Source organism: Bacillus rossius (assembly GCF_032445375.1).
Source record: "Bacillus rossius redtenbacheri isolate Brsri chromosome 4 unlocalized genomic scaffold, Brsri_v3 Brsri_v3_scf4_2, whole genome shotgun sequence".
NCBI classification, from domain to species: Eukaryota; Metazoa; Arthropoda; class Insecta; order Phasmatodea; family Bacillidae; genus Bacillus; species Bacillus rossius.
This window is the reverse complement of record NW_026962011.1, coordinates 31,068,764-31,090,788: the sequence shown is the minus strand read 5'-3', so window position 1 is coordinate 31,090,788 and position 22,025 is coordinate 31,068,764. Positions and strand designations below refer to the sequence as shown.

The 22,025-nt window shown below is 43.0% G+C and overlaps 1 protein-coding gene across 2 annotated transcripts in view; it reads left to right on the top strand.

Moving 5' to 3' along the window:
* Positions 1–22,025, top strand: part of LOC134542077 (chitin synthase chs-2) — a 111,968-nt gene that overhangs the window by 35,883 nt on the left and 54,060 nt on the right. Inside the window, exon 2 of one of the 2 annotated variants that reach the window (XM_063385991.1) lies at positions 10,402–10,487. In XM_063385991.1, coding sequence (XP_063242061.1) covers positions 10,408–10,487 — 80 coding nt within the window. In that variant the 5' untranslated portion in view covers positions 10,402–10,407. Of the gene's footprint in view, positions 1–10,401; positions 10,488–22,025 lie in introns of those variants that run through there. The other variant, XM_063385990.1, reaches the window with a different exon arrangement.

Here is a 22,025-nt window from a genome sequence, read left to right as displayed (position 1 = left end):
GTTATGTGGATTTTTATTCGATAATTCTAAGTTATGACTGTTCTAAGTTACGGGTGAATCCCTGCTGCATTGCGGTTGCGAGTTGAAAACCCCAGAGAGATGTCATAAGGACGAAGATGCGCACAGTGTACGCCGCACAGCCGTCCTCGTCGACACATGGGTCACTCACTCTCCACTCCTGGATGGTCGTGTCGAGACCGAGGCCTTTGAATATATATACTGTATAGAAGTCGCCAGCCCAGGTTATAATTTCTAATACGGTTTTGAGGTAGTTGGTTAATTCACCGCCGCAATCGCCACCATCTCTAGGGCATCGACTTGTGGTGGTCCCTAGCGGACAAGTGTCTAACTCTTCAAACACCCCTTCCCCCTCCTGTTGAACGACGTTGAGCTGCAGAGAATGATGGATGAGGGGTGCGGGGAATGACAGCGGGCGACAGCGCTGCGCTCTAACGTGTAAATAACTACTAAGACGATACAGGGCGTTACGGCAGCGCACTGCAGCGGTGAAGTTCCCAAGCTGCTCATCAAACGCTTTTGAAAAACGTAGAATAAATCCTATCCACTCGCGACTTCTATACAGTATATATATTCAAAGCCGAGGCCATGGCTGCAGGAGGCATTCAAGTCGCCGGAGGCGTTGCGCCGGACTGTCCAGGGAGGGAGGGGGGGGGACCGGAAGTGTGGGCGTGGCTCTGACCACTGGCCCCTCTCCCGCCCTTAGAGCCGGCGTCCTTGAAGGGCCCGAGTCCTGCGTCCTGGCTCTTTCTCCAGCACGGCTCCCAGAGGCGCGGCTACCACCCGCGGGCCAGGTCAACATGCTTGCAACTGATCGGGATAAGCGCTTTGGGAAATCATTACGGCGAAACATGTAACAATACCCACGTTATTTCCACTAGGGGTTTAATTTCGAAAAATGGTTAAAGCACACTACGTAATTAATTATTTAAGTTATTAGTGCTTTGTTTCTTACATCCAGCTTTATTTTGTATTTATATATGAGTTTTTAATGATAAAAACAAAACTTACTCCCTCTTCACAACCATAAAAATCAAAATACAAAAAAAAAAATTGAATAAAAAATGCTTGTTTTTCATTCTTAATGTCTTACCATTAGATTTAGTAGATTCGGAAGTATTAATTTTTTTTCTTTAAATCAAACTTAGCCGTTTCACACGTCATAGAGGCGGAAACAAATGATCGTAATTAGTTTAGTTTTCTCATACTAATATATATCTACTCATAATTCTGTAGATCTTCCCTGGCAAAACAGTAAATAAAAAAAACTTACTTTCGCCAGCGAAGAAGTTGAGTTGATAATGGATCCCAAATCAGTCTACTATCTCTTGATAAATCACAATAGTTCAATTTCAAGCAGCGATGGATGCAAAATATTCAATACAAACGTGTTTAATTATGTGCGTTACCAACATGACAAATAGGTTTTTAATTGTAAACAGTGATTAAATAATACGTGGCTGATTTTAGTTTCGAAACGTTAGCGTAAACATCGTTTCAAAATATTAACCCCCATTCCGTCGTCTGATCCACAAAGTGCAGTGATCAGCGTCCCTCACTTCAAGGCTGGGGTCGCGGGTTGGACTGCATTGTGGGTTGGTTGGTTCTGTAACACGCCCATACTGGGTGATAACAAAAATTGATCACGTCAGTTAGACTAAATACCGACACTTCCACAACAGCGGCCATGGACGCTAAAACAGAACCCCGTCGATCGAAACATACCGGTCTGAAGAAAAAAAAAATAGAGAGAGAGCATGTAGAAAGTTCGCCGTCGTGGCGGTGTGCGTGAAGTATACAAACCTCCAGCGACGGGTGGGATTGCTAATCGAGTAAAAACCGAGCCAGAATCGAGGCCAGGCCTCGCAGCCGTCTCACGGCGATCTTCATTTGTCCGCGTTAGCGGAGAGTCTCCCACCCGGTGGCACGCTTCCCACGTGACAAACCCCCCCCCCCCCCCCTTGGAGTCCACATCCGTGGCACGCCCCGCCTGCAGGTAGCTGCTCCGCATCGGCTTGTTCATTCACACTGGTGTTTCAGCGATCCGCACTTGCACAGACAGGATCATGCAAGGGCAGAAGCACAGGACTTGAACGAGATCACTGGAAAAACAATAACGAGATGGCATGGCCATGTGCAGAGAATACGAAAAAGAGAGCCTTCCTAAGAAAATTACGGAGTTGAAGCACACAGGAAGAAGGCCCCGAGGAAGAACAAGGAAGATGGGAGGAGCAGATAGTTAAAGGTGTGCAGGAGAGAGAGGAGAAGAATGGAATAAAGTGAAGGCTGCAGAATGGTGGAGGGAGAGAGGACAATGGAGGTATTTTTTTTTCTTGACCCGGCCACAACCTGGAAGCTGATGATGATTATGATGATGACGACATTTACACAGCGCCAGGTCCTGATTCTCGGTGAAAATATACTGATTTGACAGTCACTAGGCGACTGTCGACTTTAGTTTTGATGAAAACTAGTCCACATTCGGATTTAGAGTGTTGAGGCGGATCTGCAGTCCATTAACGCTAGTTAGAAACACTTTGAAGACAACTTGCGAAAACATGCACAAATGCACTGCGCCTTACTCTTTCCGTTAGACAGCGCATTAAACCAAACAAGTTATATTTTAAAGGTGGTCTCTGGCTGGAAACTATTGTGCGTGATTTAGGCCTAGAAACGCGGGAACGCTAAGGGCCACAGTAGTTAGTGGATATGTTGTTAAATCGCCTAAACGCACGATGTTCGTGACTGGCCTCCAATTTATGGTGATGCATCTATGGTTGTACGTCGTATAAATGTGGAGCGCGTGGTTTGTATACATGTTTGCCTGAATTTTCTTGGCTGAAAACGATAATGAAAACTTTTTTTACGCTATTTCACTTTTTTTTTTAATAATGAGATAACACGATTTAATACAATTTCTTAGGCATACGTCATTGCAGTTTTGCACTGTCTGTCATGGCAAGAATGCAAATTAAGAAATAAAAATGAAAACATTAACCCACAGAGCAAAACCCTAAATCGGTTATGTCAAACAGATAAACCCAACGAGGAACCTAAACAGGTATTACGGACAACACGACGACAGCACAAACGAAAACATTCAAACTTTAAATATCAGACAACACAAGAATTACGCGGAAGGAATTCAGTAATGAAAAAAAAATAACAACACAGACGAACACAACGGGCTAACAACGACAGGACAGTTTCAACAATAACAGTGAATGCAGGTAGACAACGCAGCAAATATACGAACACAACGATGAATATAAACATATACTATGGACAATACAACGATGACAACACCGTCGAACACAGTATAGGTTTACCATGACAAACAGCGCAGAACTGCAAAGGCATACGTCCAAAGAAAGTGTATTAAATCGAAATTCCCCGTTGCAAGTATCACTTAAGGGGCCCGCCTCGTCAGGAGTGTATGTGTGTTAGTGAGGCGGGATGATAAGCGCGACGCTCGCTGGTGCTTCCAGCGCGGTATAGCCTCTAAGCGCAAGTCTCTGAACTGGCGCGCATTCGTCTCGTCGTCACAGGATAACTGTGAAATTTGAGCGGTGACCGTAACATTATATGGCGGAGAAATGAAGATAAAGGTGTTATGCAAGCCCCTTAAGTGCTTTCAAGAATCTGTACTTATTGATTTATGCCTAAAAATTACTCTGAAAAAACGCGTTTTAGGCATTTTAACGCTTCTAAAAATACAGTTTAAAAACTTAATCCGAAATTAAAAGTACTTTTCGGCCCTCAGCGAAATCTTAAATGCTATTCGTAAATAGGCCCCACTCGGATATCTTGAGTAGTTTTGAAATCGCGTTGTTTTTCCTGAAGCTCTGCACACCGAATGTGTGCCCAGGTAGGCGGGCCCCTTAAAGAACGAAGTGGGGCAAGTAGTACAAGTCTAGCCACCTCGGCCCTGTCGCCCGACACTTTGAAGTGCCGCAGGAAGCCTTGCTGACCACGCACTGTCACGTGAGCAGCTGAAGAGGGTCGGACCGCGTCTGAACGCAGTTTCCTGGCGAGCGGCGGAGGACGCGGACCGGGATCAGAGGCTGCCGTCGCCATCCACTCGCCTCATGACTCACGCCTCGCGCGAGGCTGTGGTCGCGCCAACTCCACCGCGGCCACTCGCTTTCTTGCAGCGAGTAGAGCGGGACAACTATACTGGCCCGCCTGCCTGGTCGCTCGTCATCGTTATAGCTTCTCATTCGGCATTTGAAACTAGTCGAAGAATGGAATTAAAAATCAATAAATAAATATCACTTGATTTACTTCCCGGTGTCAATCTCTAGCAAAAATATTCTTGAAGTACGTATACATCATCCACAGTGCTTTTGACATGACCTCAACAACCCTCAGCAGTGATAAACGTGACCTGACCTCGTGCGGCCAAGTCTTGCGGACAAGAGTGGCTCGAGTGCAGGAGCGACAGTGACGAGCCAAGAAGTCGTGGCTCAGTCCGATGAGCTGAGGGATGGGCCCGGGGAGAGATGATACCGCAATGGCTCGTCCTTGCCTTCCGTCTGCACGGGGGGGGGGGGGGGTTGGAGTGACAGCACAGCACTCGGCCGGAAAAAAAAAGTAATCTATCACACCGGTTAAAAAAATTCACCTTAAATTTACAGATAATACCCAGGAAAAGTCTTAACATTTACATATATATGTATAAATAAATTTATTTTCACTAGGTTTACTTACACTCGTGGCAATCATCTCGTAGCAAAAAAACCTTCCAAAATGTTACAAGTCCGCAGCAGAACAACACGATAGTCTTCCTTCAACACGCAAGTTCGCCCTAGTTGTGAGAGAACACGTAATGACGGAGAACCCTCGCTCTGGCTCCCCGCAGGCGCACTCCCGGGTGGCGGAAGGATACGCAGCTGGAGGAAAGAAGGGCGGACCTGCGGAGCGACAACGAGCCGCGTGTTGAGGCCCCGGTGTTTGTTCTGGGCGCCGCGGGCGAGGTCGCCCGGTGCGGCGCTGCCCCTACGATCCAGCGGCGAGAAGAACGGCCGCAGTCTCTCTTGACCAGGGCGCTGCCGCGGCAGAGCCTACCGGCGCAAGAGAGACTCGTCGGTAGCCGCAGTCCGGCGGAGCCTGCAAACATCCTACAGTCTCGTTCACATAACCACCAATAATTGAACACGTCTAACATCAAATCAACGATAATATTAAACACGTTGAAAACACTTCCTTTATACAGCTAAACCTCGTCGATACACGGACTAACCAGGACCGAAGGCAACGTGGACAATCGAAAATCCATATGATCGCGAGTAATATGGCTAGTGGCTAGTGAGCAAAACAAAAATCCTTAAATAAGCAGACTAACCGTTTATTACTATTAAAAAGAAAGTTTTGTTACAAAAAAAATACGTAGTATACATGCCTTATATTGTTCACACTACAGCCAATAAAATGTACAAATTACTTTTCACGTCATTTTCTAAAAGATGATTCATCTTCTTTCTTCCGTTTCAAACATGTTTGGCGTTTGAATCTCGCACACGCAAACAATCACTCTCAACATACCACACACACCCACAAACAAATATCAATACGATGATAACCGATTTTGTATTGTCAACGAATATTCTTTCAACGTGTCAATCATTTGTAATCACCTTGTTTTTGGAATTGTATAGGATATGTAGTTCTTTGTCATATTAAAAGATTATTGACACGAGTGCCTCTTGCCTTTTATCAGAATTGTTAAATTTGGTTCATACTGGCTATCGGAATTGTTAAATTTAGATTTTATTTTAGTAATTAAACCTGGCGCCTTCTAACAGAAATTGTTTTTTTTTCTTTATGAATATATTAGTATTGAGATTATTACAGCCAAAGTATTTGTCTTCCTATACAGAAGAAATAAAATAAACACCACACCACTCTCAAAATGTTTTCATCGAAAATTCTAGGTCCAAACATATCAAATCACTATGCACTGTTGCCGATTAATCACAAATAATTTCTGCATATGTATAGGAATTATGTCACGTTTTCGATTCGACGCTAAGAGATATCCCTACAGGCAATTTATATAACATTACTTCCAACAATGCAAAATTATTAACTGATTATTTACTTATTGTTTCTAGTGCACATTTGTGTCATTGTATCTCCATTTGATATCGAAATAAATTTCTACCTTCGCTTGTTGTCTGCTGGGTTCACATCACGTGGAGGCGAAAGAGAAATTCTTCCAGCCGTCAACTGTTCCGTGATTATACGCTTCGCTCTCGAGCGAAAGAAACATGCTCTTACATTCAGACGAGGGCACAGTTGTGAGGAAAGTCGCTTGCTGTCTTCAGTGGGTCAGCACTCCAACTTAAGCCGTACTTCATTTTTTTTTTCTCCTTAGAAAATGACCCTGTGTGTTATTTTTCTCTTGACTAGAAAAATAAGTAAACTCATGTGAGTTATTGTGCTTTACCGTAAAAAAAACATCTTAGTGCTGGTTGAAATCCATTTCATACAGTAAATGTAAGGATATGTGTTTAAATTTTATATTGAATATCATGGGCTTGGAAAAAAATATACTGTCTCTGGTCCCTCGCTCTGCATAGATCTCAGCCAGAGATTATTCCGCGTTTCTTATAATGTAAGACCATGTGAAAGAAAAGCCGTAAATGATAAAGCGTTTTGAAATAAAAAATCATAATATTAAAAAAAATATTTCAAACGAATGATCAAGTAGGCCTTATCGCCGAACCTTCAACTATTGTCTATGTTAATTTTAAACTTTTTCACTTTTAAAGATTTTGTAACTGTGGCTTGGAAGAACATCTCTATTGTTTCGACGTGGGACTCCTACTGTTTTCTAGCGAGCTATCTTTGTTGTATGTAAAACTGTAAAACGGGGGGTTTAAGCCATGAAAACAATTATTTGAAACGCCACATTGTCGGTAGTATAGTCGTGCGCATAAATCCTTCTATAAAATGCGCCAGGGTCAGCACAGGAAAGTTCCGTAGGAGCGCGTTGCTCGCACGAAGACAAGACTGTGCACCAGTCCGCTGCCTGGCGCGTAGAGGCGAAGAAGCGAGTAGTGTGCGAGCCAGCGTCGCCCTTAGCGCCCCGCGCTCCGCTAGCATCTCGCGAATGTTTCCGTGCCTGAGAAGCGCGCCCCGCTTGCGCCTGTCCTGCTGGCCGAGTGAGCTGGCGACGATGGAGCTCTGTATTTGCATTAGAGAGGGTTCGGGTTTGAATCCCGTCCAGTGCTTCGTTCTTCTGGTTTTTTTCCCCCGTGTCTTCCGCGAATCACGGCCTAGTCCTCCTGCGACTTTCCTGGCCTGTCCGGTTCTGTGGCCTCGCTGTCGCGACGTGGATCACGTGGCTACCACGCGCGTCAAGCTGGGTTTACGATTGATTTCCTTAAGAATTATAACTTAACATCGAGCACACGATTAAGTCAAAACTACATTTTCCAGTTTATGATTGACATAGAAGTCGTTAATTCTATCCAATCACAGCACAAAACACATGGTCGGCCATTGTTCGAAACGGAGAAGCAGGTTTGAAATAGGTTATTGACAAATGGGATATCTATTTTTCTAAATGGATGATGATTACAAATGACAAATATACGAATTCTAACCCAAAATACTGCCTCGCTCGGTCCAATAATAAGACATAAACTTCCGGTTGAAAGGTTCCGGTTTGTTGTGATTGGTCGCTTCCTTAAGTCTTAACGAAAAATATAAAATATAACCATTTCTGTTAAGTCATTTCCGTCTTAAGTCATCATATGGTTCGCACACGACCCGTCAAAATTCACACACGACAATCATAAACCATTCCACTAGTTTACATAGAGTCATATGGTAAGTACACGACTAAGTCTTAAGTCTTAATTCTTAATTTTCAATCGTAAACCCACCTTTAGACTTCAACGAAAATAAAAACAAATATTCAATAATTAACCTAAACGATAATATCAAACAATAAAGAACACGATTGATGTTTATACTGGAGGTGCACAGTTGTGCCAAACACGGCGACGCAAACCTGTAGAAAGGTCTTGCAGCTAGTTGTCTTATTAATCCGTGCTTCATTCGTTATTCCCCCCTCAAACTTTTCCGCCCACGAGCTCCCCACTCTTGAGCGTTACGTTTTTTCGTTACGCTCTGATGGGTCATCACCTCGATTATACTACTACTGCTGGTAGAAAGGGAGTTTCTCTCAGTAAACAAGTTGTCGTTGCGCCAGGGGAAAAGGCATGAGGGGGGGGGGGGGGGGTCTGCCCGCACTCAGGGTGCTGATAGCAATTTGTTTCCTAACGTAACTAAAACTAAGTGTGTATTTGTTTGGGGAGGGTATCTGGTTCAGGGAAGACCCCAAAGTTTGCCTCAGGCCGAAGCCCTATACGCCTGATCATGCTGGGTTTCAGTCATGCATCGTGTGCTTTATGTTCGGGGAGTGGCCGGCCATGGCAGCGATTGATGCCATGACTAACTCCCCTAACTAGTTAAGTCGGGCCCAGGTAAAAACCCGCACGGACCCAGGGGAAAGCCTGGGCTCACTCGCTACTGCAAGCGCGAAGCAGGCAGGTCCAGAGCCGGACGAGGAGGTACCTTGTTCCCGCGGCGGGCCACGACGACGTCAGACCCCTTCGGCCGACCGCCGCGTCAGCTGTGGCGGTGAGTCATCGGGGCAAGGCTGCCGAGTGCCGGGCGGATTCCAGCCCGCTGCGATCACACGGCGGTTGGCTCAGACTTGCTGCCTGGTCGGGCCACGCAACTCTGCGGTCGTCACAGATCTCCGCCCTCGTTCTCTCTGGCTGGTGGCGCCCCCCGTCGCAGCCGTCCAGGAGCGCGACTCCCTCGCTTGTCGGGTCTCCGCGGGACCGGACTCGCGGAAGGATGCACCCAGGGGCGTAGGAACCGGGGGGGACAGGGGGGACGTGTCCCCCTGAACTTTTTGGGTGGAAGGGACTGTCCCCCCCAAGTTTCTAGGCCGTGATATTTTTATTTTATAATATTATTCTGCCCAACTTTATTTGTAATTTCTTCACTCATCAAATTTTATCTTAAGGAAACAATAATAATTTTAACATCAATGTATCCAATGGTTAGATACAAAAACTGCTTAAAAAGCGCTATTTTGTACTTTTAAAATCAAAATTTTCCGGTGGAGGACCCCCGGACCTTAGTAAGAGGAGAATGGGTTTACATGACATAAAAAATCATTATTTGTCCCCCCAAACATTATGAACACAGCTACGCCAATGGTGCACCCTCAAGCAGCTGAGACACTATAAAAGAAATTTTGACTCGAATCCAAAACTAAGAACCCACCTGCCCACGAGGTCAATAATGCACACTGACCAAGTGTGACCACGCGAGTGGCGAAGTGAACAAGCACAACGTCCGTTATTATTTTTTTGGTTTGGGGAGGGGGGGGGGGGGTGGAGACTGAAAATCCCCATGTCACCATCGGGCATGAGGGAGATTCATCGAAAGTGAATGTATTCTGTGTCATAACGATTAAGCTGACCAGCAGCTCAGAAGCACTATTTTTCAACTCATAAATCATATGCAAATAAGTTTGTTGATATAAAATTATGAGTGAAAAATATTTAATAAACCTGAAAAAAAAACTTTTTTGGCGCTTTTTATGTAGTCCACATTGATTGAAAGTCTCCTATATAGATCATTACAATGAGTTATTTTCAATCATTATTCTCGCTCAGTTATGAACATTTAAAAGACGTATAAAAATTTACTGCTATGTTCAAATTTGACGGCGAACTGTTGTATTGATTTTCGCTATTTATTATCATCGAAATACGCTGCTTTAAACTTTAACACACTCTCGCTGATTGGCTACTAAGTTTGTCTGGCTGTAAACAACCTAGTTATAACTGTTTAGATGATCGTGGTTACAATATTGCATTCACTTTTATTGATCATTTTTCTAAAGGAATTGTTTAGTAAGACGAGTTGTATTGTTTGTAATTACTTTATAATTTAGAATGATAGTGAATTATCATCAGATGGTACGTGTGTAGTTGTTAATTTGGCTGTTATCGACTGTTGATTGTGATTTAAGATACTATCATTTTAAATTAGAAGTAATAATAATTCTATATGTATATGACTAAACATTTTTAATTCAACTAGTATACTATAAATGCTTGACTTTTTTTTTACAGTTTATAATACAATCATAAGAGCCAGTAATGTCTGCAGGAAACGCTACGCAATTAATCACCGTTTCATATTAGGATTAAAGGTATTTATTTTGGACTGTTTTGTTCGAGTGTTGCGTTTTGAAGTGGAGACAGACAGGTTGCTGAGGTTGCTGAGGTTGCTGCGTGTTGCCCGCGGAAGAATGCCGGTGTTCTGACGGGAATGTCCTGTGTGTCGCAGGTCGCCATGACGGGAGTGCGAGCGAGCCCCGACGACAGCGACAACAACTTCTCCGATGACGAAAGCACGCCTCTCTACGGGGGAAGGTGAGTGGCGCTCGACGGAAACCGACGCCTTGGCCCTAATTGCACCCCCCCCCCCCCCCAACCCCTCCCACCAAGATGCTGGCTGCCCTTGTCGGGCGGGGCGGTGTGGGACCAGCTAGGGGGTCCCCGGGTGTCTGGGCCCACTCCGAGGTCCCGCCAGTGGCCTGAGGAGTAACGCCTCGTACTTTTATCAGCGCGCACGCTACCAAATATTTTATGTTGACAATAAACCAAAAATTAGCTTATTATTTTCGCCACAAGGTAAAACATTTAAACCTTTGTACGTTTCCGATGCTACTGCTGTTATAGGACCACAGTTTACTGAAGGACTGCGAGTCAGTAAGGAAACCCCTCAACTAAAAGTAAATATCGAATATCAGACATTCCAATTGAGACGTCCCACAAGTGAGCAGCTAGCTAATTAACAGGTGACGGTTGTTAGAGTTTGTAGATGACTTTGGAGTCTGAGCTAGATGTCACTGAACCTGACCATTTTTCCGGTCCCTACTTATCAGCGACAAAAATGTTTTGTTGTCACTAATATATGATTTCCTTGAGGATAAAAAATATTTTTCTGTCAACACAAAATATTTGGTAGGTTCTGTACTGACAAACTTATTTGTGATGACCATAAAACTGATATTTCAGAGGTGTTTTTTTTTGTTTTCGTGAATGGTACATGCAGACCTTAATGCTTACGCGATGAGTGAAACTGGAGTTTAAAGCGCGCACTTTATTGCAACAGAGTAAAAAAAAATTTTTTGTTTTTGTTTCAGACTTCATTGCAAATGTTTTTATTTTTCCAATATGTTACTCTGAAAAACCTTACATTATGTAATATATATTTTTTAAAAACACCAATCTAAAAAATATAACCCCATAGAACTCTTTACCTGAGTAACCCGTGTTTAAATTATGACAATCCTGAAAGCCTGCATCATCTTAAATGGTGGGTGCCCACAAACTTCTAAGAGGTGCATAGTGCATCCCAAGTGTCTACACTATATTGCAAAATCCCGGTCCAAAAAAAAAACATGGAATTCCCGCTAATTTTGATATAGTAAAAGAACTGGGAATTTTAAATAGATTCCCTGTTCTTTCGGTACTTTCGAAAATAGACATCGACAGCATAACATTTCGTATTTATTGCGCGCTAAGGTTAATTTCATTTGCTGCTCTCCTGTGGTAAGGCGATACATGCGGGCGGGTGAGCCAGTGACAATCGGTGTTCGGACTGCCGTGTGAGTTGGTGCCTGTGGCTGTTGCGCCAATATCCTTCAAATAACGATTTTTTTTACTTTAGAGTTTGTTATGAAAATAAGAAATGTTATTTTAAGTTAGTAATTCTGTGAATTGGCACGCGTTAAAACTATTGTTTGTTTAAGTGTTTTTTTTCCCCTTCTTCTCCGAAGTTAAAGATTGAGAGCAAGGCTGAGAATAAATTAGTTCTTTTTGTTCACGTTACCAGATAAGTACATTTTTTTAATAAAAAAAATTGTGACGAAAATTTTAAATATTTTTACTTTTGGTCACTAAAAATTTGTTAAATCGTTCAAAACTATTTCTACTTCGACAGGTGCACCATTGATAAAAAAAATTGATTGTCTGTAAAGTCGGTTTACGGACGATAGTTTAACGTGACAACGTCATAACAAAACATTGATGAAATGATTGCATACTTTTATGAATAAAATTGAATCAGTTTTATTGAATTATCACTATTTTGTACGGATACAAAGAAGGAGTGAAATGAAATATACAATGTAATTGATAAATTTACTTTTATTTGCACTCATTAATTCAAATATGTTCATCTATTACTTTAACGAAGAGATTATTTTAACTATAACTTTTATACATGTTTGCTATTCAACTTCTTCCAATCTGTGTTATTCTGTTAAGGATAGGACGATGATAGGAAAAGTAGGAAACGAATGGGAGTGTTTCAAGTTTAATGTGCCTCAAAAAAGTCAAATCGATGGTTGTTCCAATCGAGTGGAAGAGAGATGGATGGGGCGCCAGCGTACAATGAGCGTAACGGGACACAGCGTAACGGGACAATGTGCGTTACGGGACACTTTTTCGTGCATATAGCCGGCGTTTGTCGATTTATTAGATGTTGTCACGTCAAAAAAAAAAAAAAACTACTACGTAGCACCGAAAGTAAAGGGAAGACCAGTATCGAAATTCCCACTAGTGAAAATGTTTTTTTTTTCTGGGTAGGGAAGACTCTAAGTGCGTCTCAGGCCGAAGCCTATACGCTCTAGGCATGCAGGTTATGAACCATGCAGGAGAGGAAGCATGCATCATGTGCTAGGAGGGGATTGGCCAGCCATGGCATTGTTTTAGCCATGACTAACTCCCCTCACTGACTATTCTAAGTTAAAACTAGCTAGGTTGGGCCCAGGTAAAAACCTGCATAGACACAGGGAAAACCCTGAGCACTGACATGCGGGATGTAATTTCATGCATTAATTGCAAGCAGGTTGGTTACAGGAAACAGAAGGATGGTTCTGGAAGAAGAGTCGGGCAGAGTAGAAAGGCTACTATGCAAATGGGCGGGAGCTTGGACATTTTGTCCGCATTTGGTTTTGGTGGCACTGGTTGTTTTTGGGGGCGACTTTAGTCGTTTCCCGCCAGGCTGCCAGCCAGCCGACGTGAAAATGGGCTACGGCCTGCAGCTGGCTCGCGACACGACGACTTGGAGAGGTGGCTTCGGGTCCGGGCCGGAGGTCGCCTGACGGCTCCTGTGGTCGCCGCGCCAGCGACTGCGCTGGTGACCTTCAGGCGCAGCGCAAACAGTTGTGCGACGAAGGTCGCGTGCCTCAAGCACGGGACGTTAAAAACGTTTCGGAACAGCGAAGGTTTCAAGTGTTACGCTGGCCAGTGGCGTAGCCAGGATTTGTGTATGGGGGGGTGTTAAGAAGCATGCCCCCCCCCCCCCCCCCCGTATTATAGCGGGGGGGGGGGGGGGGCCGGGGGATCTTCCCCGGGAAAATTTTGATTTTAAGGTGTAAAATAGTGCTATTTTAGCAGTTTTCGGTACTTAAATTTAAATATTGTAATGGTAAAAATTGTATTAATTTTAATAGGAAATTTGTTTGAGTGATGAATAATAAATTAATTAAAGATTTGGTGCTAAGGGAGGGGTTTGAACCCCTAAACCCCACCCCCCCCCCCCCCAGACTTAGCCCCTGACGCTGGCCCAAAGTCTAACCAATATCATTATAAAAAAACATCGATAAGTGTTTCGACATTTTACGTGATATATTTAGTTTAATGAAAAGCTACCATTGAAGAACTGATTTGATCTTTCAGTCTGTGAATTTATTTTCTTCCCCTTTAATAACCAAGTTCGATGACTTTTAATACTTCTCACCGAACCACACTGTAAAACTATCACACATCATAAATAATATATAAATAGTTGTGTTTTTTTTTTGTTGGAATCCCTCTCTGCATTGTGCGTTACGTTTATCGTTGCAACTTAGATTCAATTTGCTCGTCGTATGTTATAAATTTTCTCGTCAAAGCTATCTTGAAATGTTTGGTCACATCGTCGTTGAAGTCTCTCATTGCATCGTCCGAAGAAGTCTCTCTCTGCATCAAACGTTAAAGTCTCTCACTCCATCAAACGTTGAAGTCTCTCACTGCATCACGCGTTTAAGATTCCCGTCGCAAGGTTGAAGTCTCTTGTTGCACCTACGTTGAAATATCTGGTTTCTCAGTTCCGTAATATATTTTGTATTGGCAGATGCTGCTCCGTTCCTTCCTTGCGCTAAGATATTTTCACCCCTAATTTTCCCACAAAACTTAATTTTAACCAGTGTAAGTTTCGATCAGAAAAAAAAAGAGAAGGCCTTGAGCCTTTCAAGTTCCTCTCGTCTTAGGGTTGTGTCCCTTTCAAGGTCATTATTTTATTTTTACGTTTAACTCTGTTAAACACGTAGACTCTTTGAGATCCCGTACTGAAACGAATTTTTTTTAAAAAATATGTATAGTGCATACATTTTTCATAATTAGCTGGCAAAAGTGAATTTTTAACATTTTTGTTCAGTGTGGATAAAAAGAACTAAGTGGAATAAATACTAAGATTACATTTTTTGTGTTTAAAGGCAATGTTGGTGGTTACTGTGTGATATTTTTAAAAATTCCTGCAGATAAATTTATTTAATTACATTTAGCCGTTAATGTCATAACAAATGTGCTGATTTTTAAAAAAAAATCCTGATAAATTTAAATAATCTTTTATTAGATAAATTAAACAATATCGCATAGCAACCAGTAAAATTGACTTCAAACCTATAAAGTTCCAGTTTTATATTCAACTTCATTCTCCTTATCCATACTGCACAAAAAACTTTAAAAATGCAACTTTTCCAGGTAAATTATGCAAAAAAAAAAATAAAAGGAGGAATATATGTAGGTATAGTTTTTTTAAAAGTTCGGCCACTCGAAAGGCCGGCTCAAGTTTGACCGTGTGGAACGTAAGTATGAAACAATGACCTGGCGAGGGGACATAGCCTACACCCTCGTGTTGTTCTACCGTTACCGCGCAGCTTCGCGGGTGAAGGTGTATCGCCTCCCGCTGGAGTCTCGCGGGGTGGTGATGGAGGAGGAGTGTGGGGGTGATGAGGGGGGGGGGGGAGCAGACACTCCGAAGCGGGCGTCCTTGGGTACCGCTCCGACGGCCGGCGCGCCGTTACAGCCGAGACGCGGGTACTGCCTCGCTGGGTCCAGCGCGCACACTCTCTCCGCCGTCACGTAGCGGCGGTACCCGCTCATCTGAGCCCGTTCCGCGCCGCGTCTGGGTCAGTGAGGCAGACAGCGAAAATTGCCCGCGTTGGATTCCAGCACGGCTTCCAGAGGAGGAGGCGCAGACAGCAACTCCCGAACCCGAATTTAATTTTATTTCTGCAGTGTACAATTTCTGTTAACTTAAATACTCCAAATCGCGAATTAAACCTTTTCTTTCATCAAAAGTTGTTTTTGAAACTATTAAATAACGGTATTTTGAGACCATAAATTTGGTAAATGTTCCAAGCCTATCTCTGATTGGTTCAGGCACCTTCACAACTGGTCACTCAGAATGCGCCACAGTCACGTTAGAAAAACTTTCGAGAATTGTCTCGAGTCACTACGAACACGCCCACTCCGCAATCGCTAGTATAAAAATGTTTTTTTTTTTTTGGAGGCAGAAAATGCATTGTTTGTGTTGTTGATACAGCGAAAGAAATGCAGTAAAAACGGAAGAAATAGGATTTTTTTACGATACTACGTTGAGCAATAACGTAACGATTTCCAAACAATTTTTTTTGTTTTTTTTGTTTTTGTAACTATCTGGAGTATTCCTTTGCCGGCATGTCCCAGCACTTCTAAAGTGAACCTTCCTGCGTGGAAACATGACTCCGCCATCACTCGGAGGAACAGCTGCGCAGCGTACAACGGCGCGAGTAGCTCCGTGCGGCGTGGCAACACTGTGTTTCCTACTGGCCAGTCAGGGTCGTGTTTGTGCGGCAGTCCCCCCTGGAGCCGCCCGTGGTCCAGCCGCGACACTGCACTCGAGCTGCTGGTACTTCTTGCGTGCGGCGTGGCAACACTGCGCTTTCGTCTCGTATTTTGGCAATTTTTTTTTTTAATTTTGAGATCATACCCGCAAGCTTACTGTTCTCAATTATTAGCTCTTGTTAAATTTTTAAAAAAATACTAATAATTAATCTCTATGTATAGCTTATAAATATGGGCAGGCATTTTTTGCGAAAAGATCTGAACACTTATTAGACTGCAACAAGGTATATCTGAACCCGTGGTTTCTTCCTTGTGATTGGCGGCCGTCTGCGAGAGAAGTCGTTGCCTAATTTTACCGAGCCACTCAGGACGCGTTTACTTCCACACTGAATCACTGTGATTGGTGTTGTTACAATCGATTTTCACCTGGAAGAAACACACCCATTCAAAAAAACACAGACGATGCTACAGTGTTTTAACTTTCATCTAGACTCAAAATCTTTTCACGAAATCTGCATGCCCCTACTAATAAACAAGAAGCTTACTTCTGTAGATCGCGGACTCCACTCACACATTATTTTAAATTTATTTTTAACTCTGTTAGTGTATTCCAATAGTGTGTTAGTGTGATCGTTCCATCTTTAGTATGACGCCCCTTATAAGACCTCGTGCTGGAGCAAGACGGCGTCGGGCTCTCGGGAGGAACCCGCGTTGCGCGACTGTGGCGCTGCCTCCCGCCGGTTTCTCCGAACACATTCCTTTATTAATTTCTAGCCCGCCGGAGCGCGGATGCCTCCCCCTTCCCCCCTTCCTTCCTCCCCGTAGCCGAGCCGCTAACTGCTTTCACCGCGGCGAGGCACACTTGCCTCCTTCCGCCCGCAGCGCGGTCGCGTGATGCCGCGGCGCTCGCGACCGCAACCGAGTCCCGGGACCCGGGGATTGCGGCGCTGGTCTTCAACGGGACTGCGAATTCCCGGTACTTCAGTACTAGGGTTTTTTTTTTTTTAACGTGAATACGTCTTTAAAATTGCTTCCACAGCGGGAGGCAATTCCAAAAAATTGGTTGTCTGTAAAGTCGGTATATGGACGATAGTTTAACGTGACAACGTCATAGCAAAACATTGATGAAATGATTTCATAGTTTTATGAATAAAATTGAATCATTTTTATTGAATTATCACTATTTTGTATGGATACAATGAAGGAGTGGAATGAAATCTACAATTTAATTGATAAATTTACTTTTATTTGCACTTATTAATTCAAATATGTTTATTACTTTAACTAAGAGATTATTTTAACTATAACTTTTATACATTTTTGCCATTTAACTTCTTCCAATATGTGTTATTCTGTTAAGGATAGGATGATGATAGGAAAAGTAGGAAACGAATGGGAGTGTTTCAAGTTTAATGTGCCTCGAAAAAGTCAAATCGATGGTTGTTCCAATCGAGTGGAAGAGAGATAGATGCGGCGAAAGCGTACAATGAGCGTAACGGGACACAGCGTAACGGGAAAATGTGCGTAACGGGACACTTTTTTGTGCTTGCAGCCGGCGGTCATCGATTTATTAGACGTTGTCACGTCAAAAACGAATGATAACAAAATCGGGGGATACAGTTTGGTATTGCAGCTACATATCTATAATCTCCATATAAAATTTAATTACACCACTGGATAGCTAAAGGATTAAAGAATTTGCTACGCTAGGTGAGGACTGTGACGCATTGCGCGGTGGAGAGGGAAGCGCCGCCATTTTGAGGTCATTTTCCTGCGTTTCGAGATTTCCATTTAGTATAACTTTTGACTCGGAGAAGCTACGACGTTCGTTTGAGTTTCAGACGTCGGCTCTCGATAAAATCTACCGTTTGCATATATAAAACATTAGTGTAAAATAGTTACAGTGAATATATATGGTGTTAAAATAAAAAAAACATATTTTATATTTTGTATAGAAAATATCACCTGTTACGTACACGTATTCACGTACAACACACAGCCTCGTCCATGACACAACCACACCCCATTTTTTTTATTAATGGTGAAGAAGTCTGTGATTGAAGTAGTAACAGTAAGTTTTCAACGATTAAACAAGTTTCAGTGACTAAAAGTAAAAAAGAGGATAAACATTTGTGTTACAATTTTTTATTGCAAAACGGAGCTCCTGACGTGAACAAATCACTTTATTCTCGGCCTTACTCTCAATCTTTAACTTTAGAAGAAAAAAATAATAATACTTTTAGCACATGCAAAAACACAGAATTATTATTAACTTAAAATAACATGTATTCTTTTCATGACAAAATTAAAAGAAAAAAGTTGTTATTTAAAGAATATTGGCGCAACAACCAATGCACTAGCACACACAGAAATTGCATCTTTTTTTGTCTTCACAAAAAACTATCATTCATCTCCAGGTCTATGTCCTTTCACAGAAATAAATTTCTGTGTTTTTACAGAGGATTCCTTTAGTAACCAGTTGCTAGAAAAAAAGGTTGTAATAGTACAAGAAACATATTCTGACTTTGTACAACACATGGCTATGGTTATTTTTGTGTATATGAAATACGTTTTTCAGAATAATACTGAGTATTTCTTACGAAAATTGGCGCATAATTATAAATTATTATTGATGTTTCATTCTGACATTTTTTTAAACCATGGAAAATATAATCGAATATTCAATAATTGAACTATTTTTTTTTACTTATTAATGTTATTCAGGGAACGGTTTTTAAATAAATATGACTATTGGAGGTACTGGGAAAAACAGAGCATACATGCACGGGTAATATTCTGAACCCAGTACTACTGCGAACTATACTTTGTAATGGTACAGTTGTTTTCATGTAAACGTACACTTGTACAAATATCTGTAATTTTACTTCAATATTTCAGTTCCATTTACCAAAAAAAAATTTGCAGTGGTTACTCGAATCACTATTGTTTGTAGATTTTTACATATGGTGATTTATCGTGGGAAAATTTACTTCGTCAGGCTTCAACACACTGTGTCCTTATGCGCATCATTTCTTTCCTTATTGGCTCAGATCAGCTGAAGTAACTCGCTCCACTATTGACCGGCCAATGAGGACGTTAGATGCTGTTTTAGAGAAGAAAAAAACTCTTGATTCGCCTGGAAATAACTACGACGTATTAAAAAAACAATTGTTACAACCACAAAAGCGATAAGAAGTCGCATTGTATTAAAAACTACCCTGGAGAAAAAAAACTTCTCCGTGAAAATCTCGTTATTTCTTCACACTGCTTCTCCTGGTCTGATGAGTAGATTCGCTCACGTGTGGTCAGCTTTAACTGGGAAGTGGCTATGCACAGATGTTGGCAGTCGACGAACCACTGACATAGGTCAGACTTGCTTGCTCAGACCCGGGGAGAGAGCCACGGCCCACCAAAAGGTCGCGGATTGCCGCCCACTAGTGGCGGGACTAGCAACTAGGGGTTAATGGTGGTGTAAATAAAGGCTGTCTGGTGGCCCCGAGGTGTGTGGTGGGCTGGTGGTGGTGTTGCGTTCAGGACTCGAACCCGCGCCGTGCCGAGGGCAGGTCCAAAAGCATGTCAGGAGAATATTATGTGAATGTAGTTCGGGTTCATGGGTTCGAATCTCAATGGAGCTGCCTGTCCTGCGATATATATGCCAGGTGTGTGTAGGTTTTTTTAGCTGGCTGCGGTTTCTAGTCGTTCCGTATGTCTCAGCTGTGTTGGTGCGAACGAGCTGATGGGTAAGTTCCAAAGATGGAGGAGATTGATGGGGATCATGCACAGTGGTGCAGAGCCCAGCCTTGTGGCGGTGGAGTGCAACAAGGAAAGGCAAGTGTCCTCGGAGGAATGGGCGTGGCCGGCGAGAGAAGGCTGTTGCCAGGGCAACCCTCCACCCCCCCCCCCACACCTCCTCTGGACCACAGCGCAGAGGCTGGAGGGAGTCCGTTCTTTGTGCGCCGTCGCCCCGATATCCCCCAAGGTGGGCCAGTTTCGCAACCCGGTCTCCCCCCCCCCCCCACCCCTCCCTGGCTACACTCACCAACCACTGGCGGCTCGCTGCCGACTGCCAGCAAAGACACTGCAGACCAGCGCCGAACCGCGCTCCAAGATTCGTGTGTGAAAACCTGGCGTTGTTCTCACGTCAATCCGATAGGTGGCAGACGGCATGCCCAGTACGAACACTATAGCTGTTTTAATACATGCGGGACCAACATTATGACAACGAAAATAACTTTCTCGTCTCTTTTTAGAAAATCTTACTTAAAAATTATACAGATTTGTGGGGGGGGGGGGGATACCTCCAATGCTTAAAATTTCTTAAAAAATTATTTAATCGTTTGACAACAGATAATATAATATATAATTTAACGATTTATATATAAAATGTTGCGTGGCCTCACCTTTAGCCGATAGATTATATCAGTCATGTGGTCATTTTTCTAGTTAAATTTCCCTCTTTCTATTATAAAATTATAATCATATAATACTTGGTTACACACACTTTTTGATTTTTTTTTTAATTTTAGTCCTTAACTTTATTTAAGGGCTATTAATTTTTTTTTAACTTGATACCTGCAGTGCATTTGTTGTTCTGCCACAACAGTTTTCAACAGATACTCACTTTTTGTAACATCGTGTGCGTAAAAAGTTGCGCAAATGATAAAATTTACGTAAACTGGCGCGGATTTTTACACCCGTGATATTACACTAATTGAATTTACATATCAAGAATATATTTCTTGAGAGACAACAAATGCAAGGAGGCAATTAATTAAAATTTCATAAATAGCCCATAAATAAAAGATATAAAATAATTAAAAAGTAAACATGGCGTGTGAAATGTAGTTCCTGTACACGCAAAAAGAGCAGAATAACTACCGTTTGCACAGTCTTCAGCAAACATTTGTTCCTCGATGTTCATCCGCGCTTCGCCACTGGCCCAGATGTTTATTAATTCCAACATTTTACTGATCAAAACTATCCTAGCGTGGTGTACGCGAAACATGTTTGAAACCACTTTCACTGTTGCATTCGCGCAGGCGTTGAAGCAGGACGCGAACTTTTTTTTTTTCCTGAAGTAATCGCGCTGGATCAAAGCGCGTTGCCTAAGCAAGCACAGTCGTTACCTGCGCAACTTTTAACGCCTCGCCAAGCGAATGGTTGACAACGCGAGATCAGATGTGATCTCGGGAGTGAAACCGAGCTCGTTAGGTTATTTCGAAGGAAGGTTATATGGTTAGGAGTCCCAGACCAATTCGTGGGTTCATTGTGACTGGTTATAATCCAAACACGTTTTACATTTTGCTGTTGCTGCAATTTGGCCAAAAGTTAATCTATGAGCCGATGAGTAACCCTCACTAAAAAAAAAATCGGATTGCAATCATCCCCAGTTAACAGTTCTCACGAGTAAGTAGCAAGCGCAAAAAAAAAAAAGCATCAGCCAATCACAAGAAATAACCCGTTGTCGCGGACATACGTACCTTATTGTAAGTCTAAAGAGTTTTAGAATTTTTTTTTGTTTTGCAAAACGTGCCTCGACTTTGCCATAACTGCAGTTGGCACCGTAACCCCGCATGCCTGCAGCAACCTCACCGGCGCGTCTTGGGTGGAGGGAGGGGGGGGGGCGTACCTCGGGCAACCTCGCGAGGTCTCGGAGCTTAGCCTCGGCGCGGCATTTCGGCCGCGGGCCGACCTTTACACGCCCCCCCCCCCCCCCCCCCCGTTAGTCACGTAGACAACACACCCCCCCCCCCCCCCCCGTGACAAGCTCTTGCGTGTTCCGGCTTCGAGCAAGCGCTCTTGCAAATGCCAACACTGCTCTCCGCAGTTGGCAAACCTCGCCGTGAGGACGAACTGCGAGTCAGCAGCGCGCGATGCATTCCATCCCGAGTCAATTTGTTCTGTCAATGATGATCTCGATTCTGTCTCTAAGTGGGCAAAAGTTAATAAACTCAGGCTGAATGCAAATAAAACCCAAGCAATATTAATTGGTTCTCCTCAAAACCTCACTGAATTAATTCCTAACAAATA